Below are 26,725 nucleotides of genomic sequence, written 5' to 3'. Positions count from 1 at the left end.
GCAACTCTTTTTTGAATGTTTTCTGAATCGTCTGCCTTGTTTTCTGTTTTCCAGGTTGGAGAAAGGCAGAGGGTTCTGGTGACAGAAGAATCCTTTGATTCCAACTACTATGTTGCTCACAATCCATTCTATGAGCAGGTACTGCTGAATAAACAAGCTCACATCTTTTTGGGGTATCTTTGCTTTCTGATAATCAAGAAAATCTTTTCCCAAGAAAGGTGTGACCATCAAATCTCATTTTTGAGATATTTTGTTTCCTTCTGTGTTCTATATACAGTTTACCTGAAATTATGTTAAGAAATACACAGTAGTTTTTCAGCCATGCAACATGAGGGCACACTATATATCCAAAAAACACTGCATGGTTTCAAGCAGCTGTTAATTACTGCAGTAGTTTTACTTTCCAAGTCTCAGAAGCATTATTTTCTTAGTATTTTAAACTTCTTAATTTCACTGCTTCTTTTGGAAAATTCTTTCAGGCAATGCAACTTGTAAAAATTTATATATATATTTTTCAAACAGTTAGAAAGATCAGAAACTCTTGTTTAGATTAGCACCCCAGACTGGCATGTTTTATTTTTTGTATTATTTTCTATGTACTTTCTATAAATTAGATTTTTTCAATGCAGAAAAGCAACCTTTATGAACTAGGAAGTACAATATCTGTTTCACAGAATTATTATTTTTACTCAAAAGCAGATGAAAAAACAGTGAAATGGCTTTTCTGAATCATCTGTGTTTCATTCAGTTTTTGCAGTTGGCTTGTTCTCAATCTTCTTACACTGATCTGTGTAGTTTGTTTTTACTCCCATAGTTATTCAGTTGTCCTGTCTGGAGGAGCCATTGGTGATGACTGTGGTTATATAGTTAACATTAGTGCTTTGTTCTAATATTTGTTCTATGTTGCATTACAGCAATATGCAATTTTTTTAAATTGTTTTTTCTTAGTGTTAGGTAGTGTTACTGCTTTCGAAACATGTTCTATAGGTAACTGGTTCACTAATTTATTTTTTTTTTTCAACAGTTTCATTCTTTCCTAGGATGAATCTCATTATTTTTCTTTTCTTATACCTCTGACCTCCATCTTAAATCTTGTACATCACTGTTCCTCGCTTTTATACCTTATCAGTCAGATTTGAGGAACATGGTTTTGTGCAGAGAGATTAAAAGGAAATTGCTTGGGGCGTTTTAGTGTTTAATGGTTTTTCTAATGAAAGTTTCATTAATTAAATGGAAAGCAGTATGTGAAAAATTGTTGATGTTTTATGGTGTGTTTGTACAGCCCCTAATACAGCTCCTGACTGGAACTGGTAAAGAATAAACTAATAGAAATTATAACAGTTATTTTAGATTGTATTATGGAAGAAGTACTACATTATTATGGAATAAATATTTGTATGTCTTTTCCCTAAAATTTTATGTGTTTTACAAGGGTAGTAACTTTGTGTTCAACAAAGTAAGAACAAGGTTTTGTGCTAATTACTGACATTCATAGTAGTAAATTTAATGATAGTAGATTAGAAATCAGCCACTCTGGAGTCAGTAAATATCATTTTATGTTTGAAAGCTGAAGTGAAAGGTCCTGGAGTGACGTTGTGTTAATTAAAGGAAATATCAGACCTATAATCTCTTCATGAAGCATGCCAGTATTAAAAGAGTTTGCTTTTAAAACCGCATTGATAGAGCTATACTGATAAACCTGCTGGTAGCTTAGTGAGTAACTTTAGTGACATAGTTTAACGTAGTTCATTGAGCAGTTCATTGAACTGACCAAAAGATACTTCACCAAAACAGTCAAGATGACTGTTTCTGTTGGTAGAACTTTGTTTCTTAGGAAGAGGGAGGGGGTTTTTATGAATGTGTGCCAAGTCTGGCTGCTTGGTTGCTTTATAGCACCTCTCCAGTTTTTACATTTAAGCCAGTCTCTTTCTGAGGTAATAGTTATTTATCCACAAATGTCCCATAGGATTTATGTATATGAATTGCCAATAATTAGATGGAGTACCAAAATCTACAGAGGTTGCAGGCTCAGTGTTGTGGTTTAACCCAGCAGGTGGCTGAGCATCACACAGTCGTTCACTTACTCCCCCTTTGCCAGGAAGAGAATTAGGAAAAAGAGAAAGAAAAAAAAAAAAAAAGAAGGTGTGGGTTGAGTTTAAACTATTTACTAAGACAGGGAAAAGGAAAATAGTTAAGATATATATATATGAATGTATATAACAAGTGATGCACAGTTGCTCACCATCCCCTGGCCATTGCCCATGAGCAGTTGAAGGGAGTGAGATCCACTCCCACCCCCCTTCAAAACTCCTTCTGCGTGGTATCATATGATATGGAATTTCCCTGTGGTTTGTTTGAGTCAACTGTCCTAATTCTGTCCCCTCCCAGCAACTTGAGCCCTTCACTGTGTATGGCCTTGGCTCTGCACAACACTGCTTAGCAGCAACTATAAACATCAGTGTGTTATCAACACTCTTTTTCTCCAAGAACCAAAACCTATAGCATTATACCAGACGCTCTGAAAACAATTCCATTCCATCTGAAATTGTAACACTCAGATACTTATTTGCCTAATTTTCCTCTGAGACAAGTTTGCCCCCAAATATATATATGGGAATAAGATCCCATATATGTGATCTAGACATGTTGTAAAAATACCTCAACTCTGGGATCCTGGCTTTTTATGTTTGCCACTTAGGTCCAGTTACATTTCTAATCTCCAGAACGCAAAACAATCTGCTTTTCTTGGAAGATACTTAGGAATCTCAGTGTAATTCTAGAAGTTCCCATGAACACCTTGAAAGTGGCCATGAACAGCCTGAACCTTTGGGGAAAAAGGGAAAGTGCTTGTAATGATTTCTGCTGCTGAGGACAGCGACTTGAAAATCAAAGAATAAAAAAATAAAAGTACCAGGGGGTAGGTGTGAAGAAGAAATCTGTTAACATTCCGTAGTACAAGTGCCCTTGGGAAACCAGTTAGTCTGGATTAAAATATTGTCATTCAGGTCTGACTTTCTTATCAGTTTAAAAGAAACACAACCACAAGTTGTAGGATCAATTGAGTTGAGAAAGGCTGAGCTAACACTACAAAGCAAACTAGAGACGTTACTGATCACGTGTCAGGGGTTGTAGCTTATGCTGGTGCCTGAAGTTTTAAATGTTTAAATGTTTAAGAGTTGCTCTTATACATTGCAAAAAGTCTGTTTTCTGAGTGGAAGCTGGAGAGACTGATGCCCTTTATGATATTTAGTAACTGTATCTTTATTTGAAAGGTTCTGGTGCCAAAGGATCCTATGTTAATGGGTAAAATGGTAGAAGTGAATATTTATGAAGCTGGGAAACATTTTATGAAGGGGCAGCCTGTGTCAGATGCCAGAGTTTATGCTGCATCCATCGCAAGACCATTAGCAAAAGGAGAAGTTTCTGGTTTAACAGAGGTGAGTAAAAGACATTTTCTGTTTTACTTTGTTGGTAAAACAGCATCTGCTCAAGTGTAATGATTTCAGGCTATATATCTGTTATCATTTTATAGTTCCCCTTTTATGTATGCATGAAGCTTTAATCTTTTCTAACAGATTGAAATCTGAATTTAAAAGATGCTTTTGCTGATACCCATAGCTTTTATTTGCTGACTGTAAAGGCAATAATATCCTCGTTTCTTGATCCAGGGCACAAGATGAGAAGGAACTGTTAGAATGGAAAAGATTTAATATAAGCAATTATATAATTCAATGTGTTTCATTTCTAATTTAGTAGAAGTACGAATCTGTTTGTTTTCCTTTACAAAATTGTATTTTAAAATATTTATTGATTACTTGTCTGTTAGAATGGTTCAAAATTCTGCCCAGAGATTCGAAAGTCTTTGATAGGTACAGGTCTTAAGTATTGACAGCGTATTTTGGGAAAAGGTCAACATCTGATCTAGTCATGTAAAGAAAATGAAACTCTTCTTAAAAGATATCTGATCCTTATTTTACACCTCAGTAGATGTGGCTGTTAGCCAAGTATTCTCATACATTTCATGGAATTCTAGTTGTAAAAACTGATGGAGTGTGAAATGAAAATGTGTATCACATTTCTAAGCATCATTTGATGTCCTTTCTCCAGCACTATTGTTAGGATCTCTGAAAATACGTAGCTGTAATTTAGCACATGGAAGAAAGGTAACTGGAAGTTTATCATCCGCCCTGCTGCTTTTACAGTAAATTATGGACAAGTATTAAGAATAGGTATACATATATTTTTTAAATTGTACGTGGTCATATTTATCATAAATAATCACTGCATACCTTGTGTAACTAGGGTTAAGTTATTTAGTATCATAAGGCTTGTTATGATAAACATGGCAACAGTAATGCACCCAGAGTAATGTTTTGGGGAGATCATGAACTTCAAGCATTCAAAGGCTAAGTAGCCTTTGATTGAAGTCCACATGTATGTATATATTTGTCTGATAAATGATTGAAAAAGCAGCCCAAATCTTTAGATTGTCTGATTGGACATTGTAGCTATTTGAACACTGCTGCTTTTTTCAGTAGAGCATTTTTAAAAATAATCCAGTGTAAGAGAACCAAGCCTGTAATTAAATTGAGTATGTGCTACCAGAAGCTATTGCATGGGAGTGAGCAAACAGAATGTTGACTGAAATTTTATGTTAAGAATGAGAAACAAAATGATCAAGGTCGAAGGGACTGATAACTTACATAAGAAATCATTGAGATGCCGTTAAGAGGTATAAATCTGCTCTTGCCCTTTGAGTAGATATGAACAAGTACTTAGAATGCCCAAATAAAAAGTTACAGCAAATTTCCTGCTTAGAAGTGCTTGAGGCATCTAATTCTAACCTAAGATGCTTCTGAGCAGATCTCATGTTCCAGTCGTAGAATCGCAAGATTGTTTGGGTTGGAATGGACCTTTAAGGTCATCTATTTCCAACTCCCCTGCTATAGACAGGGACACCTCCTTCTAGACCAGATTGTTCAATGCCCCATCCAGCCTGGGCTTGAACACTTTCAGGGAGTGGGCATCCACAGTCTCACTGGGCAACCCATTCTGGAGTCTCACCACCCTCATAGTAAAGCATTTCTTTCTAATATCTAGTCTAAATCTATCCTCTTCCAGTTTAAAGCCATTTCTCTTGTCCTGTTGCTGCCTGTCCTTATAAAAAAGTCCCTCCCCAGCTTTTCTGTAGGTCCCCTTCAGGTACTGGAAGGCCACTAGAAAGTCTTTTTTGGAGCCTTCTGTTCTCCAGACCAAAAAGATCCAACTCTCTCAGCCTGTCCTCACAGAGAAGGTGCTCAAACCATCTGATCATATTTGTGGCCCTCCTCTTGACTCAGTTTAGCATCTCCACGTCCTTCTTACGTTGGGAGTCCCAGAACCGGACACGGTATTCCAGGTGGGGGTCTCCTGGGAGCAAAGTAGAGGGGCAGAGTCATCCCCCTCAACCTGCTGGGCATGCTTCTGTTGATGCAGCCCAGGATACAGGTTGCCTTCTGGTCTGCAAGCTCGCATTGCTGGTTCACATTGAGCTTTTCATCATCCAACATCTGCAAATCCTTCTCCTCAAGGCTACTCTCAAGCCATTCTCCACCCAGCCTGTATTTGTGCTTGGGATTGCTCTGACCCAGGTGGAGGACCTTGCACTTGACTTTGCTGCCCACCTCTCAAACCTGTCCAGATCCCTTTGGATGGTATCCTTTCCCTCTAGGGTGTCAGCTGCTCCACTCAGCTTGGTGTTATCTGCAGCCTTTCTGAGCGTGCACTCAATCTCACTATCCATGACATATACAAAGATGTTAAATAGTACTGGTTCCAGCACCAATCTCTGAGGAATGCTACTCATCAGCAGTCTAAATGGTGATTTAAGTGGAATCTAAGTGGCAGCCTAAATGCAGTCATAGAGGATGACTCTTTCTAATGATAAGAGAACGGGGCAATGTGTCATCTGACCCTTTTTATGGTTCACTGTGTGCGCTCATGACAGACTGTGGAAAGAAGAATGAGACAACTTAGAACAAATGTTTTCAGATACTCCCTCAAAAGTAGAGGTCCTGGATCTTCAACAGAATGCCAAGGCTCTCCACCACATTCTCAAAAGGACAGCATACAGAGCAAAACCTTGGATAACTTTTTTGTTGAGCCAAGTTACCAAACTTTATAGTAGAGAGAAGGAAGAGATGAATAAAACAAAAATTGAAAACACGTGGCCCTTTCCCTTCCTGCTTTGCATTAAAATGAGGAAGAATTAGGGCCTGCTTTACATTTTGGGTTTGAGTGAATGCGTAACCAGCTGTTACCAGAGCCCGGTGGCTCTTGAGATCAGGCACATTTTTCTTATCCAGTTGTTATCCTCTGGGCATAAACTCTTCTAGGAACTGACCAGCATCCTGGAGATGATGTGTGTATTGCTATAATGGGATAATAATAGCAGGGTGGCAAAGTCTTTAGCTACAGCAAATGAGAATGAGCCCAAACGCAGCAGCCACAGAATCATGATTTTATATAAAAATGAAGGGAAAGAGCCATTTACCTTTGGAACACTCAGGTAAGTAGGGATCTCCAACAAGAGACACTCTCATCTCCACTGCCAACCTTAAATGAGGTCTGGGAAGGAACAGATCCTGGCTCCATCCCCTCCACTCACTCATGTGCACTGCTTGTACATGAGCACCCCTGGGTAGGCCCTGCCTTCCCACCAGGTGCTCAATCACTGCTTCAGGCCATGACTTAGCATTTCCACTACAGCATGCTATCTGAAGTACCTGAGAACTTTCAACTGGGACTCTGCTCTCACCTTGTCAGTGGTATGACTTCCTCTCAGCTCCATTGTGTTTGCTGGCCTGTGATGGCAGTTAGCTCAGAGTGACATGTAAATTTTAATGTAGATTGAGGTAATTTGGAGCAAAACAACATGACAGAGGGTTGTACTGCACTGAAGTGTCTATGCTTTAGTCCATTCCCATCCAGCAAAGCACTTAGCTCTTCCCTAACGACCATGAAATGTGCTGGGACTGTAGCTTACAGTTCAGCATCATTGCATAAAAGTGCTTTGCAAGAAGGAAAGAGGGATAGTGCTAATTTAGGGCCGTAATTGTACACATCTGTAGGTACTGTTTTGATAGTGTATGCTAAGAATATTATCCATTATTCATTATCAATATTTTCAATAGCCTGCATAGAACACAGTGAAAGATATGTTTCAAAATGCATCACAAATGTACTTCTCTCTAATGAGGAATGTTGACAGGAGAGGGAAATCTTTCAGTTTTTAAGGACATTTACCACAGGACTGAAATTTGACAAACATTGAGAGCGCCATAATGTATAGATGACTAAAGCACAAAACCATCTTAAGCAAAAATGCTGTGATGAGGAATTACCTACAAAGGATCAGAGCTTATTTGACTTTTCTATGGTGTTTCTTTCTCACCTGCTACATTTCCCTCAATAATTTCTTCAGATTAGTTCAGAGGAAACACTGAAGGCATACTGTGTATTAAAATACACAGCTGTTTACCAGAATTAATTTTTAACTTCAACATGCATTTTTGTTAGAAGTTGCTCGGAAGTGAATTGTGTCTACATTGCATTGTTTTCAAGATAGTTAATTAAAGGCAAATACACTTAGTACTTTCAATTACCAGAATTTAAATCTAGTATAGATTTCTTAAGGCTTGGAATGTGCAGTTGCCAATTCAGTAATAGAACAAGGTTTAGAGGATATATAGTGATAGCTGAAATCAATAAAGGATGAGCAGAAGGCAGTTTTGGATTTGGTTCTGGTGAATCTAGCGTGGGATGTGTGGATGGGTATTGATAGTAGGCATTACAAATGATTGCTAGACAAAGCAAACATACCACAACTTAATAATTGCAATTAAAAATAACAGTAAATAAAACTTTTGATCAATAATTAGTTCTTCTAAATGTCATGGGAAAAAAAAAAGTGAAGCTCCAGATGTGATACTCTTTTATTGAGGAGGTTAGGAATCGACCAAGCTTTAAGGATGTACCTCAGCATTTTGGTATTCAGTAAAGCACATAAGCATGTCTACTATGTCATTAAGTGCTCTGTTAATATTGTCTGTGAGGTTTTGAAGGTGGTTTGCAATGCACAGGATACTTATTTTGTTATCACTGGATAGTGAATGAAGGTGTCAATGGAGTGTGTCTGTGGTCTGAATGTCATGTAATTCTAGAATTTAATTTTGATATTTTCATTTTTATTTTATTTGACCGTGCTTAAGGATCCCCATAGTTATATAGGACAAAATTATATAGGAAAAAATAAAATGCATAACAAATATATCGTACCTACAGACAAGGCTTTATCCTAACCTAATCACGCAATTAATGATAAGAATCTGCGAGAATTCTGATTTGGTGTTAAGAAACTGAAGTAAAGTATTTTAGGGTTCTGTAGTTCAGGAATAACTAGTTGCTTATGTGTTCTGTGACTAAAGGAAAAAAATGCTACAGTATGAGAAATAGATAAGGAAGAGACCTAAGGACTAAAGGATATAAATAAAAGGCTGGCTGCCTGCCAGAACTGTTATGTATTACGAAAATCAAAGCCTAGAAGTCTGGAAGCCTTTGGTAGGAAATTGTAATCAAATGGAAAATTAAGTCAAAGAAAAATAATTTTAACTGACTACTTGATTACAAACTCATGCTTGTTTTATGTTTAGAATTCCTGCTTCTATAATCATCTGCAACTGACTTTCTTTTGAAACAAATATAGGCACATCTTTGTCTCAGTTACCTGTTTTCAATTGCTTTATTGATAACGTTCTCTAACGCTTCCCATGTGAACAAATCATGCAGGCAGCCTCCATTTGTCTCTGTTTGTTATTCTGGCTTCTTGGTGCACATCTCAATGTCTCCCAAGTCACAGTAATATCCACAGTTAAGCTAGCAGTTATTCTGGTCTTTGGGATCTTCAGAAGAATTGAGGAATAAGCCACCCACTGATATATAGATAGCAAAGAACTGTTTGATCAGTTTGCTTGTTCCTTTTTCTCCATGTCCTCCCTTCATTTTTTTATTATTTTTTTTGGCAGAAGATAGCACTGTACTTCTGGATGCTGCTAAAGAAGCTTTATGTTCCCATCCCCTAGTTAGAGTATTTTCTATTTATTTAGCAAAATATGACCTCTAAATGTTATCCAGCCTTTTTTTCCTGATGTTAGGAAATAGAAAAGATACAAAAATCAAAGGCTTCTATATAAGCTGCCAGAAAAAAGTCAGCAAAGCATGGCTTGAAGGGAACTCTCTGATCTTAGGAAGACAGTGCTTCACTTGCAGCAAAATGAAATGGAGAAGAGAGAAAAATGTGTAGTCTTCTGGAACCAGAATGAAAGAAATCATGGCAAAATTGAGATCTCTGTATTGGAAACTTCCTTCAAGGGCATGGAAGATAGGTGTAAAACTGCAGGGATTATAAAGCATAACTTTTTAGGTACATTGGAGTTTCAAAGTTGTGGAAAGCTTGGATTCTAAACGGGGATTAGAAGACAGTTATTTGGGGGGAAAAAAAAGTCAAAGAAGCAAATTTTGGATGAAAAAAAAATGACGTGCAGGTAGATCAGAACTTCCAAAAGAGAAAAAGTAAAATAAAGCACATCTTTTACCTCTGTTGAAAAGCTGCTTTACAAAGCTTTTACATCAGTGCATCTAAGAAGGGGCAGTTTGAGGAGAATTGGGAGTTGTGAAGTTGGGAGTTGGGAAGTTGGGAGTTTTCTATTTAACATCAACACATGGACAAACAATTGAACACTTCCAATGTAAAACAGGTATCAGGCAGTGCCACATTTCCATAAGGTATGGTGCAGCGCTCGGTGCTCTTGCATTTTCTATTGTAGGAAGATACCTTTTGTTCTATAAGTTGCTCTCTCACTCTTTCTCTAAAACAACTAATTGTAGTGAGAGGCGTGCAACCAATTAGTGCTTTTATAGTTATTAATCAGCTCCATTTAATGTGTTAGTCTTGTTCCCTTATGGTTGTAAATAGAAGTCATATAAAATGGTGTAAAATCCTTCTAAATTAATCTCTTTATCTCATTTTTTTTTTCCATTATTTCAGAGGTCACTGTAAAGTTAGTGTCACTATAAACAGAGTCTAAAAAATTGACCTTTCCTTTTTAAAAGTGGAGCTCAAAGCCATCTATTCTTGGTTTAAGGAAGAAATTTCAAAAGTCTTGTTTTTCTGAGAAAAAAAAAATGACCAAAAAAAAAAAATCTGATGTTTTTTTCTTTAGGTGCTAGCTTTTGTGATTTATACATCATCTCTATTCTACATTGGATTAATTTGTTTGGAAATTTCAGTTGATTTAATTGTTTTCTTCTACTTGAAAGCCCAACATTTGTCAGTCTAGACTCTGAAATTCAGGACAGATTCTTTCTTACAGCCTGAAAACATTTTTCTTGCTGAGTTTGCGTAAGAATTGGCTTGGATTGCCTGTAGTGAGTTGAGGAATTTTTTTTTTCAATGCTATTCTTTTAAAAACAAGTTTAGCAAGTATCTGAGAAAAACATTTTTGGGTACAGATCACCCATCTTCTGTGATGGGTATGGGCTAGGTGAATTCTTATGTTTGTTTCCAGCCTTATTTTCTGTAATTTTCTGAATATTTCAATTCAGTCAGCAATTATTTGATGGCTCACAAAATGGAATAGAAGATGGCTCGTTTATCCAGAATTGGATAGAAGGTTAAAAATCATCATACAGATGATTAAAAAAGATGATTAAAGAAAGCAAAGCCAAGAGCCACTATAAGATCCCTAGTTTTGTCCTGAGCTCTTAAATTTAATGGCGGGTTGCCTTTCTGCCCATCTCTCTGACAGGGCTGAATTTCAGCTACAGTGATCAAAGCTCAGCTGAAACAACACGTTTTATGCAGCCCTTTTTCAAACAAATGCTCTCTCTGGACCATTTCAGATGGAAAGATAAGAACTGTAGTTTATTTCCTTTTCGCTTACCCAATGGAAGGTGTTATTTGTCTGATTGCTACTGTCTAATCACTTTAAATTGTATAATTTTGTTAATGCTCTGCAGTACATGCAGAAAAATGGAAATAGTAATGACTGGAATGATTCAGCTGTAAGTCGTTTTCTGAAGAAGGAAAGAAAATTAGACAGAAGCCTTCTGCCCCTCCTGCCTCCAGAAGTAGAACCCTCACGTACTGAAATAGTTGTTTCATTTTTGTGTATATTTCTAGTACTTGACCCCATGCTGCACTGTAAGATGAGAGAGTGGGATCTGTTCTTCCTTGACTTAGAGATAAATTGGAAGTGTGTATCCATGGTAATTTTATCTATTTGACACTCCTTTAGGAAGGAGTTCTTTTTAAAATATTTTTTCTTTTCAATTCAACAGACTGTTTGGAAAGGATCAAAAGGCATTGGCCTTTAGTAAGGCTTTTGTTATTTAATGTACCAGTTCATAAATATTCTAGGTGTTAATTGGCTTTCAGGAAGAAGAAGAAAAAGGGCAGCCACAGCTTTTCTCAATTTCTCTGTTTTTTCACCTTTTCCAACTGATTTCACCAGCAAAAGTTACTATAAAATTGTCTTTATTTCCTCTACAGTGGAGTTCAACACCAGTGTAGTCAAAAGTAAATAAAGAATATTCAGCCTGTGTACATGTCGTGTTTTCACTTGCATTATTTAGTTTTCCCTTTTCTTTTTGCTAATCTTTAGATCACTAAAAAGCTCACACTGATAGTATGTCTCTCCATTTCTTCCTCATCTCCTTTCATTTCCTTGCAAGTGAATACACAGTTGTTAGGATAAGACATTTAGTCTTCATTCACTTATGGATAGGAACTATGAGATGGATGATCTTTCTGCCTATTTATCATCTATCAGTGCGGTAATCCTCAGTCTTTCTACAAGAATACTTAAGTAGGTCAGCATGAAAAAGACACATGGAGCACTCGAGAGGAAACAGAGGTTTAGAAGGGCAGTACAGATTTCCCCAGTAACAAAGGAAAGATCAGTAGGAAATTTTTTCACTCATGCAAGGTATTGAAATGTTGAATTTCTTCCTCTTAGAAATATTTTTCCTGCCAAAACCATTGTGGAGAGATATTTTGTTAGCTTTCAGATTCTTTTGAAAGTTGCAGTCATGAGATTAAGCTAAATTTTAACTTTAAAATGTTAAAAAAATTGCATCTAATTAAAAACAAGCAAAACAAAAAAACAACGTTATAAGCAAAATAAGGTGTTCTCTAGCCTTTAATAATATTATACCCTCAAAAGTTTTAAGAGATTTTCAGTAGATGACTGGTATTATAGTCTTCAGTAATCATCCCTTCTGCTCTTGTTAACACTTATAATGATAATGAGAATATATGCTAAGGTATGTATGAGTGTATTTTTCAAGTAACTTTTTTACTCTGGTCAGTCCTTTAAAGTCATGTTTACCTACTCCAGAAATATTAGGATTAATTCTGAATTATAGTGATGCGCTAACATTTATTCGTAATCATATTTTCCCACTCAAGCTAGATAATATTTGATGGTATCAATAGTACAGCGATTTATCTTTTTATTTTGAATTTTGTTCCCAGTAACACTGAATGAGTGATTTTTTTGTGTTTTAAAGGATGATAAACATATGAGAGCCTTTCAGTGGAAGAAAGAAGTGGATTTTTAAGTTTTTATCAGTATGTATGCAAATGTGGCAAACCAGTTCTTCTTCAGAGATTGCATCCAGTAACTTTCTGTTTATACAAACTGTATTCCGTATCAAGTTTAACACTCACTCTAGATCCTTTGCTGCATAATGAGATCAAAGCCTTGATCATGTCATTAAGCAATAAAGCATGTTGTTGCAAATGTACTGGACCAAACAATGATAGAATTAAACCTTTGCCCTCCTACCACAATCTCTCCCTCAATCTAAGATTTTTTTTAAGGAGTCCTCTCAAACTAAGAGAGCAGTAATTTGCTTGTGAAGTTTGAGATCTAAGAAATTTGGCTCATCGCTTATTGCACTGAAGGTTTTCAGGAATCCTGATACTGAAATTTATTTAATTCAAGGTTTTGTTCTTACTTACAGCATGCTCCAAAAGAAATTGTTCCTGCGGGTTTTATCAAAGACCATTAAGTAGAAGAAATATTTAGAAACATAATTAATTATTTAAGCATTTATTAGAGAGAACTAGCTAACTTGTGCTCAGTATACAATACACTAATCTTGATAATCTTCCTCTGACTACTTCCTAATGGATATTTAAAGAACTTTAAGGATTCCCCCACACCTCTATGTATTGTTTCAGATGTTAGAACTCTGCTTAAAAATGCAGTTTGTTTTTATTCTGCCTTAATCCAGTGCCAGGCTAAATAATGCATGCTGGTTAAAATCCTGGAAGTACTATCAAAAATAGGGACTTGGGAAGCATAGTGATGGCAGCATATGTACTTCAGTGGTGCTTCACCTTTTCACTGTTTCACTATTTGAAGTCGTAAGTGCTGGCACAGTTTCAAGATACACTGGTGTGAAGTCAAAACCAAATCTGAACTGTGTGCAGCATCAAGGTGTGCAAGAAACGATGTCTATTTTTCTCAAATAGTCTTTATTGTAGAGGGGGGCTGACAAATTGTGAAATAAAAACATGGAGTTGAGAAGATTTCAGTGATAAACATTTCTTAAAAAGAAATCCACGCTTGTAGTTATTGTGGGTGATAATAATCACGCAGAATAATTAGGGGCCTGTAGGCAGACAATATTTGACCTACGTAGATGATCATTTTGTAAGAAAGTAGCTATTTTCTGGCTTCCAGCTCATCCTAAGTCACCAGGTGCTGTAATAAATGATGTTGCTGTGCAGTGCTGACAACTTCTGCTGAATAACACTATTTTGCCTTTTTACCTGGCCCCTGTTCTGTGGGACTTGGCCTGTAACAAAGCCCTTTCCAAGATGTGTGAGGGTGTTGTCATTACACAAGTGCAGAAAGGGGCAGCCTTTGGAGTGGGCCTCCTCACTAGATACTATCCAGCACCCTCTTTTCCAGTGGACACCAGGACAGGGTCACGATTTTGGAGCATATATTGATGAATTTATGCCATGCTTCGTAATTGGCAAGGCGTCGTAGTATAAGGCTCACGATAGACTCATGGCCAGTCAAGAAGGATTGACTGCTCCATACTACAAATTGTGATGAATGTGTGATTATTACTGCTTGTAAATTTTTTTTGAAGACACTTTTCAGGGAACAAAGATCTATAGGCAGTATGCTTCATCTCTTCCTTTTGTCAAAAATAACATATGACTATGAAAACTACCAATACTTAATATGAACAAGATGGATTTCTTGCCCCTCAAGAAAGGGTCTCGTTATCAGAGCTAGAGGCTTTTTTTTTTATTTTTTAAAATCCCATCCTTGTTTTGACGTGAGTTCATACATGGTTGTAAGTCATTTCAGTCAATCTGTCTGTGCTTTATCTTATCTGTATGGAAATTATTTTGCACATTCAAAATCTCTGTGAAGATAGCATAATTGTCATACAAAAAAAGATGTCTATGAATATCCCATTTCTGACAGTTTTTTCTAGATGTACAAATTTAGTGAAGTAATGAAAGTAGAGCTTAGAATTACAGAAAATCTTTTATTTGAACTATTCAATATGTATTTCTGTCTAAAGAAACATTAGTTCGTTAGTTTTCTTCAGTGAGGAATGCTTAACCTTGTGCAGCACGATCAGATTTTGTCACAGGACTGCAGGGGAAAGCCAGATGTACAGCTCTAAATAGCTGGAAAGGAATGAATTATAGATTTACGCTTGTGAGAGTATCTTGTGCAATAAAAATCCTGTTGTATTGCTGTTAAGCTTTAGTTTGTAGGCATGAAGCATTTTAAAATCCAAACCCATCAATTTGTTAGACTAAATTAAATCCTGCACTTACTCTTCTGTGGGCTTGTGCTTACCGTCTCTGTAGGCACGTTATACATGTTAGCCATTTTCTGTCTGTGTTTATCCTAGATCTTCTTAATTTATTTTTCCTGAAAGCAGTGTGTATCTATTACCTAACATTAAGAAAGATTTTGTGTTTTGTTTTCAGAGAAGTGCAAGAAATTATTTAGAGGTGAGTGAAATTCCTTTTGAAGACTATCAGTCTGTCTTAATAACCTCATACTTTCCTCATTTATAAGAAAATAGCCTAGAAATACTACTGCATTTGATGGAAAGTTATTACCATTTTTATTTTGACCTAGCATGGCACATATCAAAAGTAGATTCAATCCTTTTGCAACAGCTATGTGAAATCATTCTCATGTCATACATTGTTCTATAATGGTAGGATCCAGCCAGATACATCTCTCAGCTATAGAAAGCCAGGAGAGAAATGGGAAGTGAAGGCTGCTTATATTTATGAGCAAACTGGATTTTTGAAATGCTGTATCCCATTCCATGTTGAGCAGTGCCACCTCCCTTCCTCTCACGTATTTATTCTTTATTCAGCTTTCATCTGGTCTTTCCTTTAGTTTTGAAGTGCAGAAGCAGTCTTTTTGCAACAATGCAGTCTTCATAGGGTTAGAAAGAGAATGAAGAAGCGAGTAGTTGATCTAACGAAGCCTGGTTTTCCATAGTTTGAGTCATATGGTTCCTTCCATGTTTCTATTAACAAAAAACCACAGCTTCATCTCCACATCCTCCCTGTCTTCTGTGACTACTCTGTGGGCGTATAACATGTAGGTTATGTGGAAGTATAGGAGCACAGATTAGTCAGCAAGATGAGGGCAAAAAGGCAGATTGCTGAGGTTGTTCTTTGACCTTTTCCTCAGTGGGAGCACTGGTTTAGATTTTTTTTTATTTTTTATTTTTTTAAATACCAGCCTTTGATATTTATTAAACTTGATTGCTTTTCCATTGCTGAAATGGATGAGTAGGCTCAAAAGTTACTAGCATGGATACAGATGAGATAGAATCAAGGACACCAGTTGTTTGGGAGTCGATTCCAGTTACTCCTTGTATTAACCAAGAGACCAAATCAACAAACACCAAAAGGGAAAAAAAAACAATGTATTAAAGTAGTATGAGTTGTGTTCTGCTGGCTAGTAACGTTGTAGATGCAGAGAAAAGTGTAACACTGCAATGACACTGAAAATCTGATACGAGATAACAAGAAACTAAGAATGACTTTTCTTGTGTACATATGTGCACAAATTATTTGGAGTGTAAAGTGAAATACTCTGAAAAAAAGGAAATTCTAGAATTTCACTTTCTCTTTTCCATGTAGATGCCCACCATGTTATGTTTCAGTGTCTTAATTATGTGCTTATGCGCAATTTTCTTACATACAGGTTTGTTTTCTTTTATGTGCAGAGCTGAGATTATTTAATAAGCATTTGCTAGATATTTTTCCTCTTCATTGTTCATTTCATAATAACTGTTATTTGCTGTACACAGTTTACTCTCAAGGGATTTTCTAGTTTCTTTTCTAACCTTTCCTATGACTCCCATTAGTAGCTTTTTGAATCTTCACACACAGTATTAAGCTTATTTTTACATTACCCTCCTGAAACACAGCTTTCATCTTCCCATTTCACACGTGAAGACGAGGCAGAGGAAGATGTTCTTACTGTTCCCTGGTCAGCCTCATAAAGAAATGTGATGATAGTCAATTCAAAGTGCTTAGAACCAGATATTTACAAATTACTAAACTTTCTGTAGCTTGTGTTCAAATGAATTTCAGCTGTAGCTGCTCAGCATTTAAGAGAAACTAACTCCAGGATATTACAGTCAGAAAGATCAGCGCAGTGGAAAGGCAACACAGGAGTGACAGAAGGATAAACAGGAAAGGAACGCTCACCCATCTCCAAGGATCTGAGCTTGTGAGGAAAAACCCCACAAAGGAGGGATCTCTAACCAGAAATCTTTCCCTAGTGGCAGTCAGCCCTTAAATGGGGTGTAGGAGAGGTGCAGCCAGGCTCCACCTCTTCCAGTCACACAGCTGCATTGCCTTCACCTATGCTCCCAGGGCTGACCCTGTCTTTTCCCCAGGTGATCAGTCAGTGTTCAGGCTGTGACTTAGCAGTTTCCATACACAAGATATGAGGTCCACTGGGTTTTTTGGAGACTCTCAGATGAGGTACAGATCTCTGGTATTTTAGTATTAGAAGACACAAGTTCATGTTTATGTTCTTTAACCTTTTACAGATACAGAAGTTGGTTGTCTAGTCAGACCACCCTCCTTAAGGTAGAAATGCTCTCCTGAGGGTAGATATTCGTTACAGCTTGTAGACTGGATACTTACAGTTCTTTGATGTCTATACATAATGCCAAGGTGTTATCGTGGTTATCTAGCATGAAGTACACAACCAGCCAAGAAAGATTTTTCTCATGTAATCTTTATTGCGGAGACAGGCTGATGAGTCACTTACAGAGGCTTGGGATACTAAGGTTGTGTTAGAGCAGTTAGACTTGCTGCTCGCAGTAACTGTTCTTTGATGTTTCCATGGGAGAGTCCTCCATTAACTGCAGTTGAACTTGGCTGAGTGTGAAATTAAAAAAGGGGACTCCAATTTCAAGATACTCCCTTATGTGCTCAGGAGTATGCTAACTGGCACTGTGGGAGACCTTACAACAAGTAAGGATACTTAAAGGAAAGAGGCCGTGACCACGTGAAGAACAAACCTTTGGATTATCACTGAACCCACAAAGTTGGTCAACAGTTGATGAACTGTTGGATGTCAGACATCCAGAAATCTATGTGAAATGCTCCTTTTCACAGAGGACTGATTCCAGCTGTGCTTTGTATACACATATATTCTCAGCAATTGGATGAATTTAATACAGGGCAGAAATTAATGCAGCAGAAATTGTGAGGTGTCTAAATATGAGGACGTTGTGTAACTTTAAGAAAATGGATTTAAATCTTATGCTTGATAGAGATTAAAGGATTTAAAGGTTGTATTGGTTTCTGGTGACAACTGAAATCTAAGACAAGAATTGTAGAGCTTTATATTGCTGGCTTGCAGTATGGCTCTGGAGGCATTTTAATTTTGTTTCACTTCTGGTAAAGTGAAGGCAGCGTATAGAACCCACAGCTACAAACTGATACAGAATTTGAAACTGTGGGAAGAAATATGATTCCTAAATATTTAAAATGCTCATCTTATACATGTTTATGAGACTGCATGATGCTGTTTGTGACTTCTTCCTGATTTTGAAAGAGAATGTCCCTTGAGATTTTTCCTGAATATTTGTCACAGTGCTCATTGCAAGTAACAGTGCTTAGGAGGATACTTTCTATTATTTGTGAGTATAGAATTCCTCTTAAAGTTGATGTATTAATAGTTTACTTCCAAGTAAAAGCAATATCACTCATTTCATTGTTGAAATGTAAATATTGTTCGGTTATATTGATGGTTCTTGTGGCATTAATATGGGGGCTGCTCTGAAAGTAATACTTCCTATTTTATGTTGGCCCACGATATCAGAGACCCAACAGAGGATGCGAGCACAGTGAGGCAATGGGTGGTGCATTTCAGTAGAGGTGATATTGACATGAAAGACAATTCAAAGCTGTGAATTCTGTGCTGGTGATCTCTAGGAAACAGATTCATTGGCTAACCAACTAATTACCAGGTAAGTGGCCAGAGCAAGCAGCTGCCATCTCCTTTATAAAGGAGATGCCATCTCTGTACAAGGAAGCAAATAGTGACAGATCACGATTCTGAATTTGTCCACATTGTGCTCCTAAGTTCATTCTTTATTTCACGTTGTTATTTGGGTTACTGTGAATTTTGAATCACAAATTTTCTGCTTAAAATCTCCCTCAGTTCTCTTGTGGTTGCTGGTTTCCTGGGGTGTGATGTCTCAGTGCAGTTATTGATATCCCACACACCTTGTTAAGGAAAAAGCTTAGAATCCAGACATTACACTGTTCTTCAAAATGTTGCTTCTGAGTTTATTTTGAAAATGTGTACACGGTATAGTAGATGTTTAATAGTATCACAAAATATTATTATATAAAAACAGAGTCAGCTTCTTACTGGAAGGATTTATTGGTAGATAAAGAAACAAGCTAGAACAAGTGAATATAATGCAAAACAGTACTTCTCAAGTAGAGTATGTCTTAAGGATTTTGGAGGTGTTTTTGGCTTACATCTGCTTGGCTGTTTGTTGTTATTCTTTTTGTTTCTTTTGTTATTTGATTTTTTGTGTGTTTCCCACGTCTTAAAGAGTGCATCAGAAAGGAAGTCATTTAGTAAGCCTCAGTTACTTAGCCTTTTGTCTAGCTTCTAACTAACTACATTATGAGTTTTGAGGCTCAGGGAAGGAATACTAATGCTTAAAAATAATTTGGAGGAGCAAAAAGAAGTAGGTAGGTCTACCCTTAGGTAAGAACACAAGAAAGAGCAGGGAATCGTAGAATTGTCAAGGTTGGAAAAGACCTCCAAGATCATCCAGTCCAACCATCCACCTACCACCAGTACTTTCCCACTAAACTATCTCCTTTGGTACAACATCCAAAAGTTTCTTGAACACCTCCAGGGACAGTGACTCAATCACTCAACAAAGGCAGGTACAGAGTCCTACACCTGAGGAAGAATAATCACTTGCATCGCTACAAGTTATGGACTGAACTGCTGGAAAGGAGCTTTACAGAGAAGGATGTGGGTGTCCTGGTGAACAATAAGTTGTCCATGGGATAGCAGTGTGCCCTTGTGGCCAAGAAGACCGATGGGTATCGTGGGGTGCATTAAAAAGTGCATGACTAGTGGATTAAGAGAGGTGATCCTCTTCCTCTACTCTGCCCTGGCGAGGCCACATCTGGAGCACTGTGTCCAGCTTTGGGCTCCTCAGAAAGACAGGGAATTTCTAGAGAGTGCAGTGGAGGGCCACAAAGATGAGGAAGAGTCTGGAGTGTTTCCCTTATGAGGAAAGGCTAAGAGACTTGGAACTGTTCAGCTGGGAGAAGAGAAGACCAAGGGAGGATCTTATCAATGCCTAGAGATATCTAAAGGGCAGGAGTCGAGTGGGTAAGGCCGGGCTCTTTTCAGTGATGCCCAGCTATAGATCAAGGGGCACAGACTGTAATATATGAAGTTCCATATGAAATAAGGAAAAACTTCTTTATCTTGAGGTTGACAGTACGCTGCAACAAACTGCTCAGACAAGTTCTGGAGTCTCCTTCTCTGGAGGTATTCAAAACCCAACTGGACGTTTTCCTGTGTGGCCTACTGTAGGGAACCTGCATTAACAGAGCGGGCTGGACTGCGTGATCACCAGAGATCCCTTCCATCACCTACAATTCTGTGATTCTCTTGGCATGGGCAGAAAGTCATGATACAGGAAGTGTTTCTATTGACATCTCTGCTTTTTTTTATTAGGAGAAGCTATATGGTCAGGTGATGCAGGAGGGAAATGGGGAGAAGTAGAAGGAAAACAGGACTGAATGAGAGGTAATTGAGGAACGGGAATTGTGTTAATGCTGTACTGACCAAGGAAACCAGACAGAAGTGTTACTGGGAAAGAAATGAGATTTTGCCTGATTGCTATGCAGATCAGAGATAGGCTGTGGTTAAAACTGATCACAAGGGATGACAAACCTGGAACAAACTGTCAGATTTGATGGAGTTTTGCTTAAAGTCTGTCTCTGCATATTTTCACATTGTTCAATTTATTTTAAGTTTGTATTTGACCATGGTCCAGCTGTTAGGACTACTGTTATAGCACTACCTGACTTGATAGAGTCACGTGTGGTCATATGGATGTAAATTTTGGATTGATCACTGATATGAGGTCAGTGTAGGGTCACCAGAATGGTCTGGATCTGGAGTACTTGGCCTGTGAGAAGAGGCTGAAGGAATAGACTTGTGGAAATCTGAAGAAGGGGCCTCTTCAGGGGGACTAAACAGAAGACCCCCAGTTCCTATGGGAAGACTATTCAGAAGGCTCCATTTTCGGAGTGGTGCTTGTGGGAGGAAAGACAGTAAGCATAAGTTCTAAAGAGAGGTTCAGAGTGGATATAAGGAGAAAAAATTTTGCCATGAATGCCATCAAATAGTTGAACAACAGTCCAGTGCAAATCTCTGCCTTTGGAGGTTTTCAAGGTCTGACTAGTTAAGGCCCTCAGCAAGCTGGGCCATACCTGATCCTTTTTTGAGCAGCAGGATGGATTAGGTGCAGTCTGAATTAGCCTAGGATCCTCTGACAGACAGACAGAAAGATAGTTTTAGCAATTAATGACAACCATTTGCATGATGCTTTGGTTAATTTATTTTCCTGCTATAACTCCAGTGGTAATGACTTGGGGATAATAGAATCCTAATTATCACCAAGGCTGATTATGTAGTGAGAATTTAATATTAAATTTGTATTTATCCTGGTTCAGTTCTTTCTGTGATATCTTAAAACGCGTGCTCACACCACACACATATGCACACATGCACATATGCACACACGCACAAAAAAGAAAAAAAAGGAAGATAAAGTACAAAATTCCCTTTACAGAAGTGCCTGATTTCTTTAATTATTTTTTCAATGTTTCCCATTTCTTAAAACAAAAAAGCACTGTGCATTTACTGGGAGTATATACATGGTGGTAGGGGTGTTTCTTATGGAAATTATCATGTAATTTCATTAGGAAAAAAAAAAAAGCCGTTCATTTTCTGCTTTGTAATCATTGTTCCACATTTGCAGGAGGAGGCTAGTAGAATACAGTAATAAATCAAGGGAGCTCTCTTAATAGCTTCAGAACTAAATGTGTCTTCTGGAACCATTAAATATAACAACATACATGTGTTTCCAGTGTGTAATTTGTGTGACCTTCCCTAACTGTTTGTTTTTTAAATCTGAAAAATGCTTCCAAAGTGTAATAGCCCAGAATTTCAAATGGCACAGTAGGATACGTAATGCATATTTTTTACATGTATTCTTCTAATTTGTCACTTAGGCTACTTGTGTGTGATTATATAAAAGTCCATATTTTTAAATCCAGTAGTACAAGTGTGTAAGATACAATTCTTTAAGCTGGAAGATTCAGAAGTCAAATTTATTTTGAGATATGCTCAGTCAAGTAGTTTTTCACAGCAGTTAGCTAACACTTCAAGCTCTAACTGTGCCCCTGAGCCATGAAAGAAATTTGCATGTAAGGAATGTTTTGAATCTATTAAAACCTCAGCTCAGAGCTAAAGAGTTGCTATCATGTCTTTGTTGACTAACATGAAGTGAGATCTTACAGAAAGCGAGGCTGTGATCGACAGATGCCAAAGCTTGGGTTTTGATGTGACTGTGTATTTCTTTCATGCATAGCAGTTTAAGACTGACTGGAGCTTCAGAAAGACAGCAGTCAATGGGTCTGTGCAAGAGTACAGAAAATATATTACTCCTGGCAGTTGTCAAGGCAGAATTATGCAAAAAATAATCTGAAATGCATTTGATCATATACTAGATGGTTTAATAATTTATAATATACCTTATTAGCAAAGTCTTGTGTTTACTTTGTGGCTGCCAAAACAAGATGAAAGGCTAACTCCATGGAAATACAAGATGCTTAGCTCAAAATGCCTTCTTTGCATTTCAGTTTGATAATTTTCCCTCTTCCCCTCATTTTGATTAATAGTATATGTGTAAATCTTAGAATACCTTTTTCTTTTCAGTGAGAATAGTCCTCGTTATTAATAACAAGCTACTTAAGAATTTATGGCCTAGCAAGACTTAAATTAGTATGAATTTATATTTCTGGAAACTTCTTTATTATTTCCCCCAAGTATTTTTTCAGATAAAAAAGACTCTTTGGATTTAGTTGTGAATTCCAAAAAGCTGAATCATTATGCTAATCTTCCCAAGTCTTGCAGCTACGAAGGTGTTTGTGAGCTCAGGTTCAGAAAGTGCTGCACTCTCACTAGTGATTGTGTACAGTAAACACTTTTTCTCCAGAGATACAACAAGGGCCTTGCAGAATTAATACATCAATAAAGTCAGAGCTGGAGGAAATTAGCTAGCTCAGGGGGTGTAATGTTTGCCTCCAGCCAGCCAAAGTGAATATGATGATCTTGGTTTTAAGAAAGGTGTTCTGCAGTTGTCTCATTCCTCGAGGTACACTAGATAGAAAGCTTTAGGGAAAATAAAAATTGTGGAGGATCTCAGAATATAGCAGTTAAGTAGTGCAAACTCTGAGGGTCAAATGAAGGCCCAAAGAAGCTACTGAAATTTGTCTTGTCTACTCTAGAATGCATGGTTTTAATTTGGGCTTGTGCAGTTTCATCTTCTCACGTCCTTCTCTGTGCATGCAATATTAACTATGGTATATACAACTGAAAACCAGTTCCTCAAATGGAGCCTACAGAAGGGCTTCTGTACAGATAAAAATGTGTATGTTGTGTTTTCCACAGCTGGCACTGTGATAGTTGCATGATATTAAGAGCAGATTATATTATAGGTGGGCTGTTCACTGTTTTACACACTGCACTGATGGCCACTGCAGCCCTTTACTCAGGCTTGAGACAATGCGTTCAGCTTAGCTATTGAGAGTTCTGTGCTGCACCTTACAGAGCTGCAGAGCAGGCTCTTAGGAAGATGCATCTACCTGCAGGTGTCTCTGAGATATTATCATGCTTTAGAGCTGTCGTGCAAACTGCAGAGTGGACAAAAGATTATTTGGTTATACTTTGGAAACCAGAAAAACTATGAAGTAGAAATGAGGTGCCAGTGGAATCACTACTGAAAACTGCTATGCAGGGATGTGAATGAATGCATGAGACTCTAAGGTGTTTAACTGTTAGTAAAATAAATAAACAGAAGAAGAAACATCAAGTCTCTCAAGACATGGTATCAGTTGTAACTTGTTGTGTTTGGGTTGTTTGCTGGCTATCCTCAGTCCCATACAGACAGCATATAGGAAATCAGGGCGGTGCATACCTGAGAGCAGGTGAGGTAGTTAGAAACTACTGAGTAGTTGTCATGTTGTGTGTTTTCTGACAGAGGATATCTGGTTTTGTACAACTGAATGTTCAAGACTTTACTTCAGAATTATCAAACTGCATATGAATATTTAATCAGAAGTTAGGAGTTGGCTTGCAGTTACCCAGATTTGAAAAGTCATGAATCGGTAAAAATTAAATATCAAATACATCAATGTTGGATTATATTGTTATTTTTATGGCCTTACCCATTCTTTTAATCACCTCAGACTCTACTGTTAAGGGGAAGAAATACGTGTGAAAACTCAGCGTGATCATAAATTGTGCTACTTAGAGATTTGTGAGACCTTCAAAGAAGAGAAAGGCTTTATAAATCTCTTTGCAGACGAGTTTTGACTCATATATATTAACATTATTAATACTTGATACCATATGGTTTCCAGGTTATTCTGCGTACAAGGGTTAATCAGCTTTGATTTGGGGGTAAAATAGCTGTGGCCAGTAACTAAAAATTCATTGGTTATAGTTGTTATATGGATATATATAGTTGTTATATGGAGCAGTGTGTTGATAGTTTTGGTGTTGTTGCCATGCCTTATGCTTCAGAGAACTATACTCCAACTTGCTTACCTGTTTCCTTTTCTTCTCTTCACCCAGCTGATGATCTTCTGGGTGTAGTACATGTAAGAACTCCTCCTCCATTCATATGTCACTTTTTCAGTAGCCTTCTACCTATGTGAATTGTGATCTAAATCAAAAATACCTCAGATATTAAAATAACACATAAGTCAGGCTGTCATTTACCCCTTTGATGCTTGCTCACCTAACCCGTAGCAATCATTAGTTTCCTTCTGCAGTTGCTATAATGGAACTGATTCCTGAAGTGTGAAACAAGAGGCAGTTGCAGACAATCTGAATTGTGCAATCACACTTCCTTAGGCAAGCATATGTCTTGGAGCTCTGATATTTCCTTAAATTTACCCAGCAATATATTTGGTGAAGGAGGGAATCAAGCATCTAGTCTGTGCTTTCATGTGCCCCTGTTCCAGCTGCTTGGAAATGCAGGATTATCCAGAGAGGTACTTTCTGTGTGCCTGACTTGTTTCCTATAAAACATAAAAAAAAAAGGAGGGGATTCATCTAAATCTTTTTTACCCAGAAAAATTTCAGGCCAATTATAAACCAGGCTGAGTTCAGTTGAATTCATTATTGAGATAAAGAGAAGATGAAAGAAATTTTGAACAGAAGTATTGAATTTTCTGATGCAAGATCATGTCACCTTTGTGTAATTACACCTTTTACTTTCTTTTCCACTTACACCTCTTGTAAATGTGATCAGATTACAGTTTTAATAGATGCTCTTACTTTAAAATATCTCCATGGCTAGCATGCCGAACTGAACAAGGTTGCAAGACAGAGGAATATCTTACTCTTTCCACTTGGATTTAAGCTGAAATGGTGATTCAACATCTGTAACTTGGGCCGCAGTTAGAAGTTCACATGTTCTGGAGGATCTTGGTGCTTGCAGTCAGGTTGAGACTGGTAATGGCAGGCACACCAGGGAACTGGGATTCAGTATGCTGAATGAGAAGGTTTCTATTGGGAGATCTGTTTCTATTGCTAACGGCTTCATTGAGGTGGCACTTAATTCTGTTAGAAAGATTGACTTTGTATGGCATTGGTAAGAATTCTGTATGAAAAACAGATGACCAGATGTTAATGCCGTGCAAATTGAATTTGTATCGAAAAGGTGTATTATCTTGAACGTCAATGCAAAGGGAGATTTTATTTGTATTTGATATGTACAATCAGAAATAGATAGCAAAGTTTCAATCTTAATGTATGCATTTCTTCACAGGAGTTCAGGCATGCACGGAATGGCACAAAGTGGAAAGCACGTCCATCTGCTGAGATCCCAGTGAAAGCAGCACTCATCCCCTGGATGGCTTTGCATCTCCCATGGCACCAAGAAGGAAGTGGACTGAAGATACTGTCTGTCAGCCTGGCTCTACTGGCATTTCTTGCTATGGTTTACTATGGAGGAGTTAAAAGAGAACTGTGAATTGAGTGCGGTTTTCATAATAAAAAATAAAATTGCTGTTTAAAATCTTCAGAGAAAACACTTAGACCAACAATTCTCTCTCTCTTAAAAAGGTAAAAAGTGATATAAATTGGGCAATAATTTCTACTCACTCTATGCCTTTCCTGTCATTCATAGGAGAGAATGCTAATAAGCTCTGGGAGACCTGAAGTTTGAGATCTTTGTTTGGCAGAGAAGTTTATTGTATCTTTCTTCCTCTTCGTTTTTCTAAAATGATGCAATGTTTGCATTGCTTACTCTTTTTGTAACTGCCGTGGCAGGTTGAATTGTGTGCAGAAAACTCATAAAGCTTTTAATAAATCCTTCAATTGAATCTTGTTGCCAATCTTTTATGTGCAGAACATTTACAGCTTCCTTAAAGATTTTGCTTAATGCAGTGTGATATGTATCTTTTTACATTAGAATCAAACGCTGCTCGGCCATTAAAATTCATCATTTGTTGCTATTGATTTTGTTCTCCTGTCTGAAAGAATTCTTGGTCTGCCATTTTGCCTGTCAACTTCAGAAGGAGTTACTAAGCTTTGTTGATACAGCAAAAATCATTTTTTTACAAAGACAGTTGTTGTTTTTATTGTTGAATGGGAATTCCAGTGGTAGAGTTCTCCTAAAGGGTGGGTTTAATACAATCTCCATAGACAGTACAGTGCTCAGAGAAACAGAAGTGAATCTCATATTAGCTTTGTACTAGATCATACTGTGTGTAAGACAACATTGCTCCTTTAGTGGGAAAGCTACGTTTTGCCCA

The 26,725-nt window shown here is 37.5% G+C and overlaps 1 protein-coding gene across 1 annotated transcript; it reads left to right on the top strand.

Moving 5' to 3' along the window:
* Positions 1-26,429, top strand: CDKAL1 (CDK5 regulatory subunit associated protein 1 like 1). Its single transcript, XM_010708299.3, has 3 exons — positions 1-138; positions 3,273-3,437; positions 25,738-26,429. The coding sequence occupies exons 1-3, from the start codon at positions 16-18 to the stop codon at positions 25,939-25,941; spliced, it is 492 nt and encodes a 163-aa protein (XP_010706601.2). The 5' UTR covers positions 1-15; the 3' UTR covers positions 25,942-26,429.
* The last annotated feature ends 296 nt before the right edge of the window (positions 26,430-26,725 follow it).

The sequence above is a fragment of the Meleagris gallopavo genome, chromosome 3 (assembly GCF_000146605.3).
Source record: "Meleagris gallopavo isolate NT-WF06-2002-E0010 breed Aviagen turkey brand Nicholas breeding stock chromosome 3, Turkey_5.1, whole genome shotgun sequence".
NCBI classification, from domain to species: Eukaryota; Metazoa; Chordata; class Aves; order Galliformes; family Phasianidae; genus Meleagris; species Meleagris gallopavo.
Note: the sequence above shows the minus strand (reverse complement) of the source record. Positions and strands in the feature narration are given on the sequence as shown.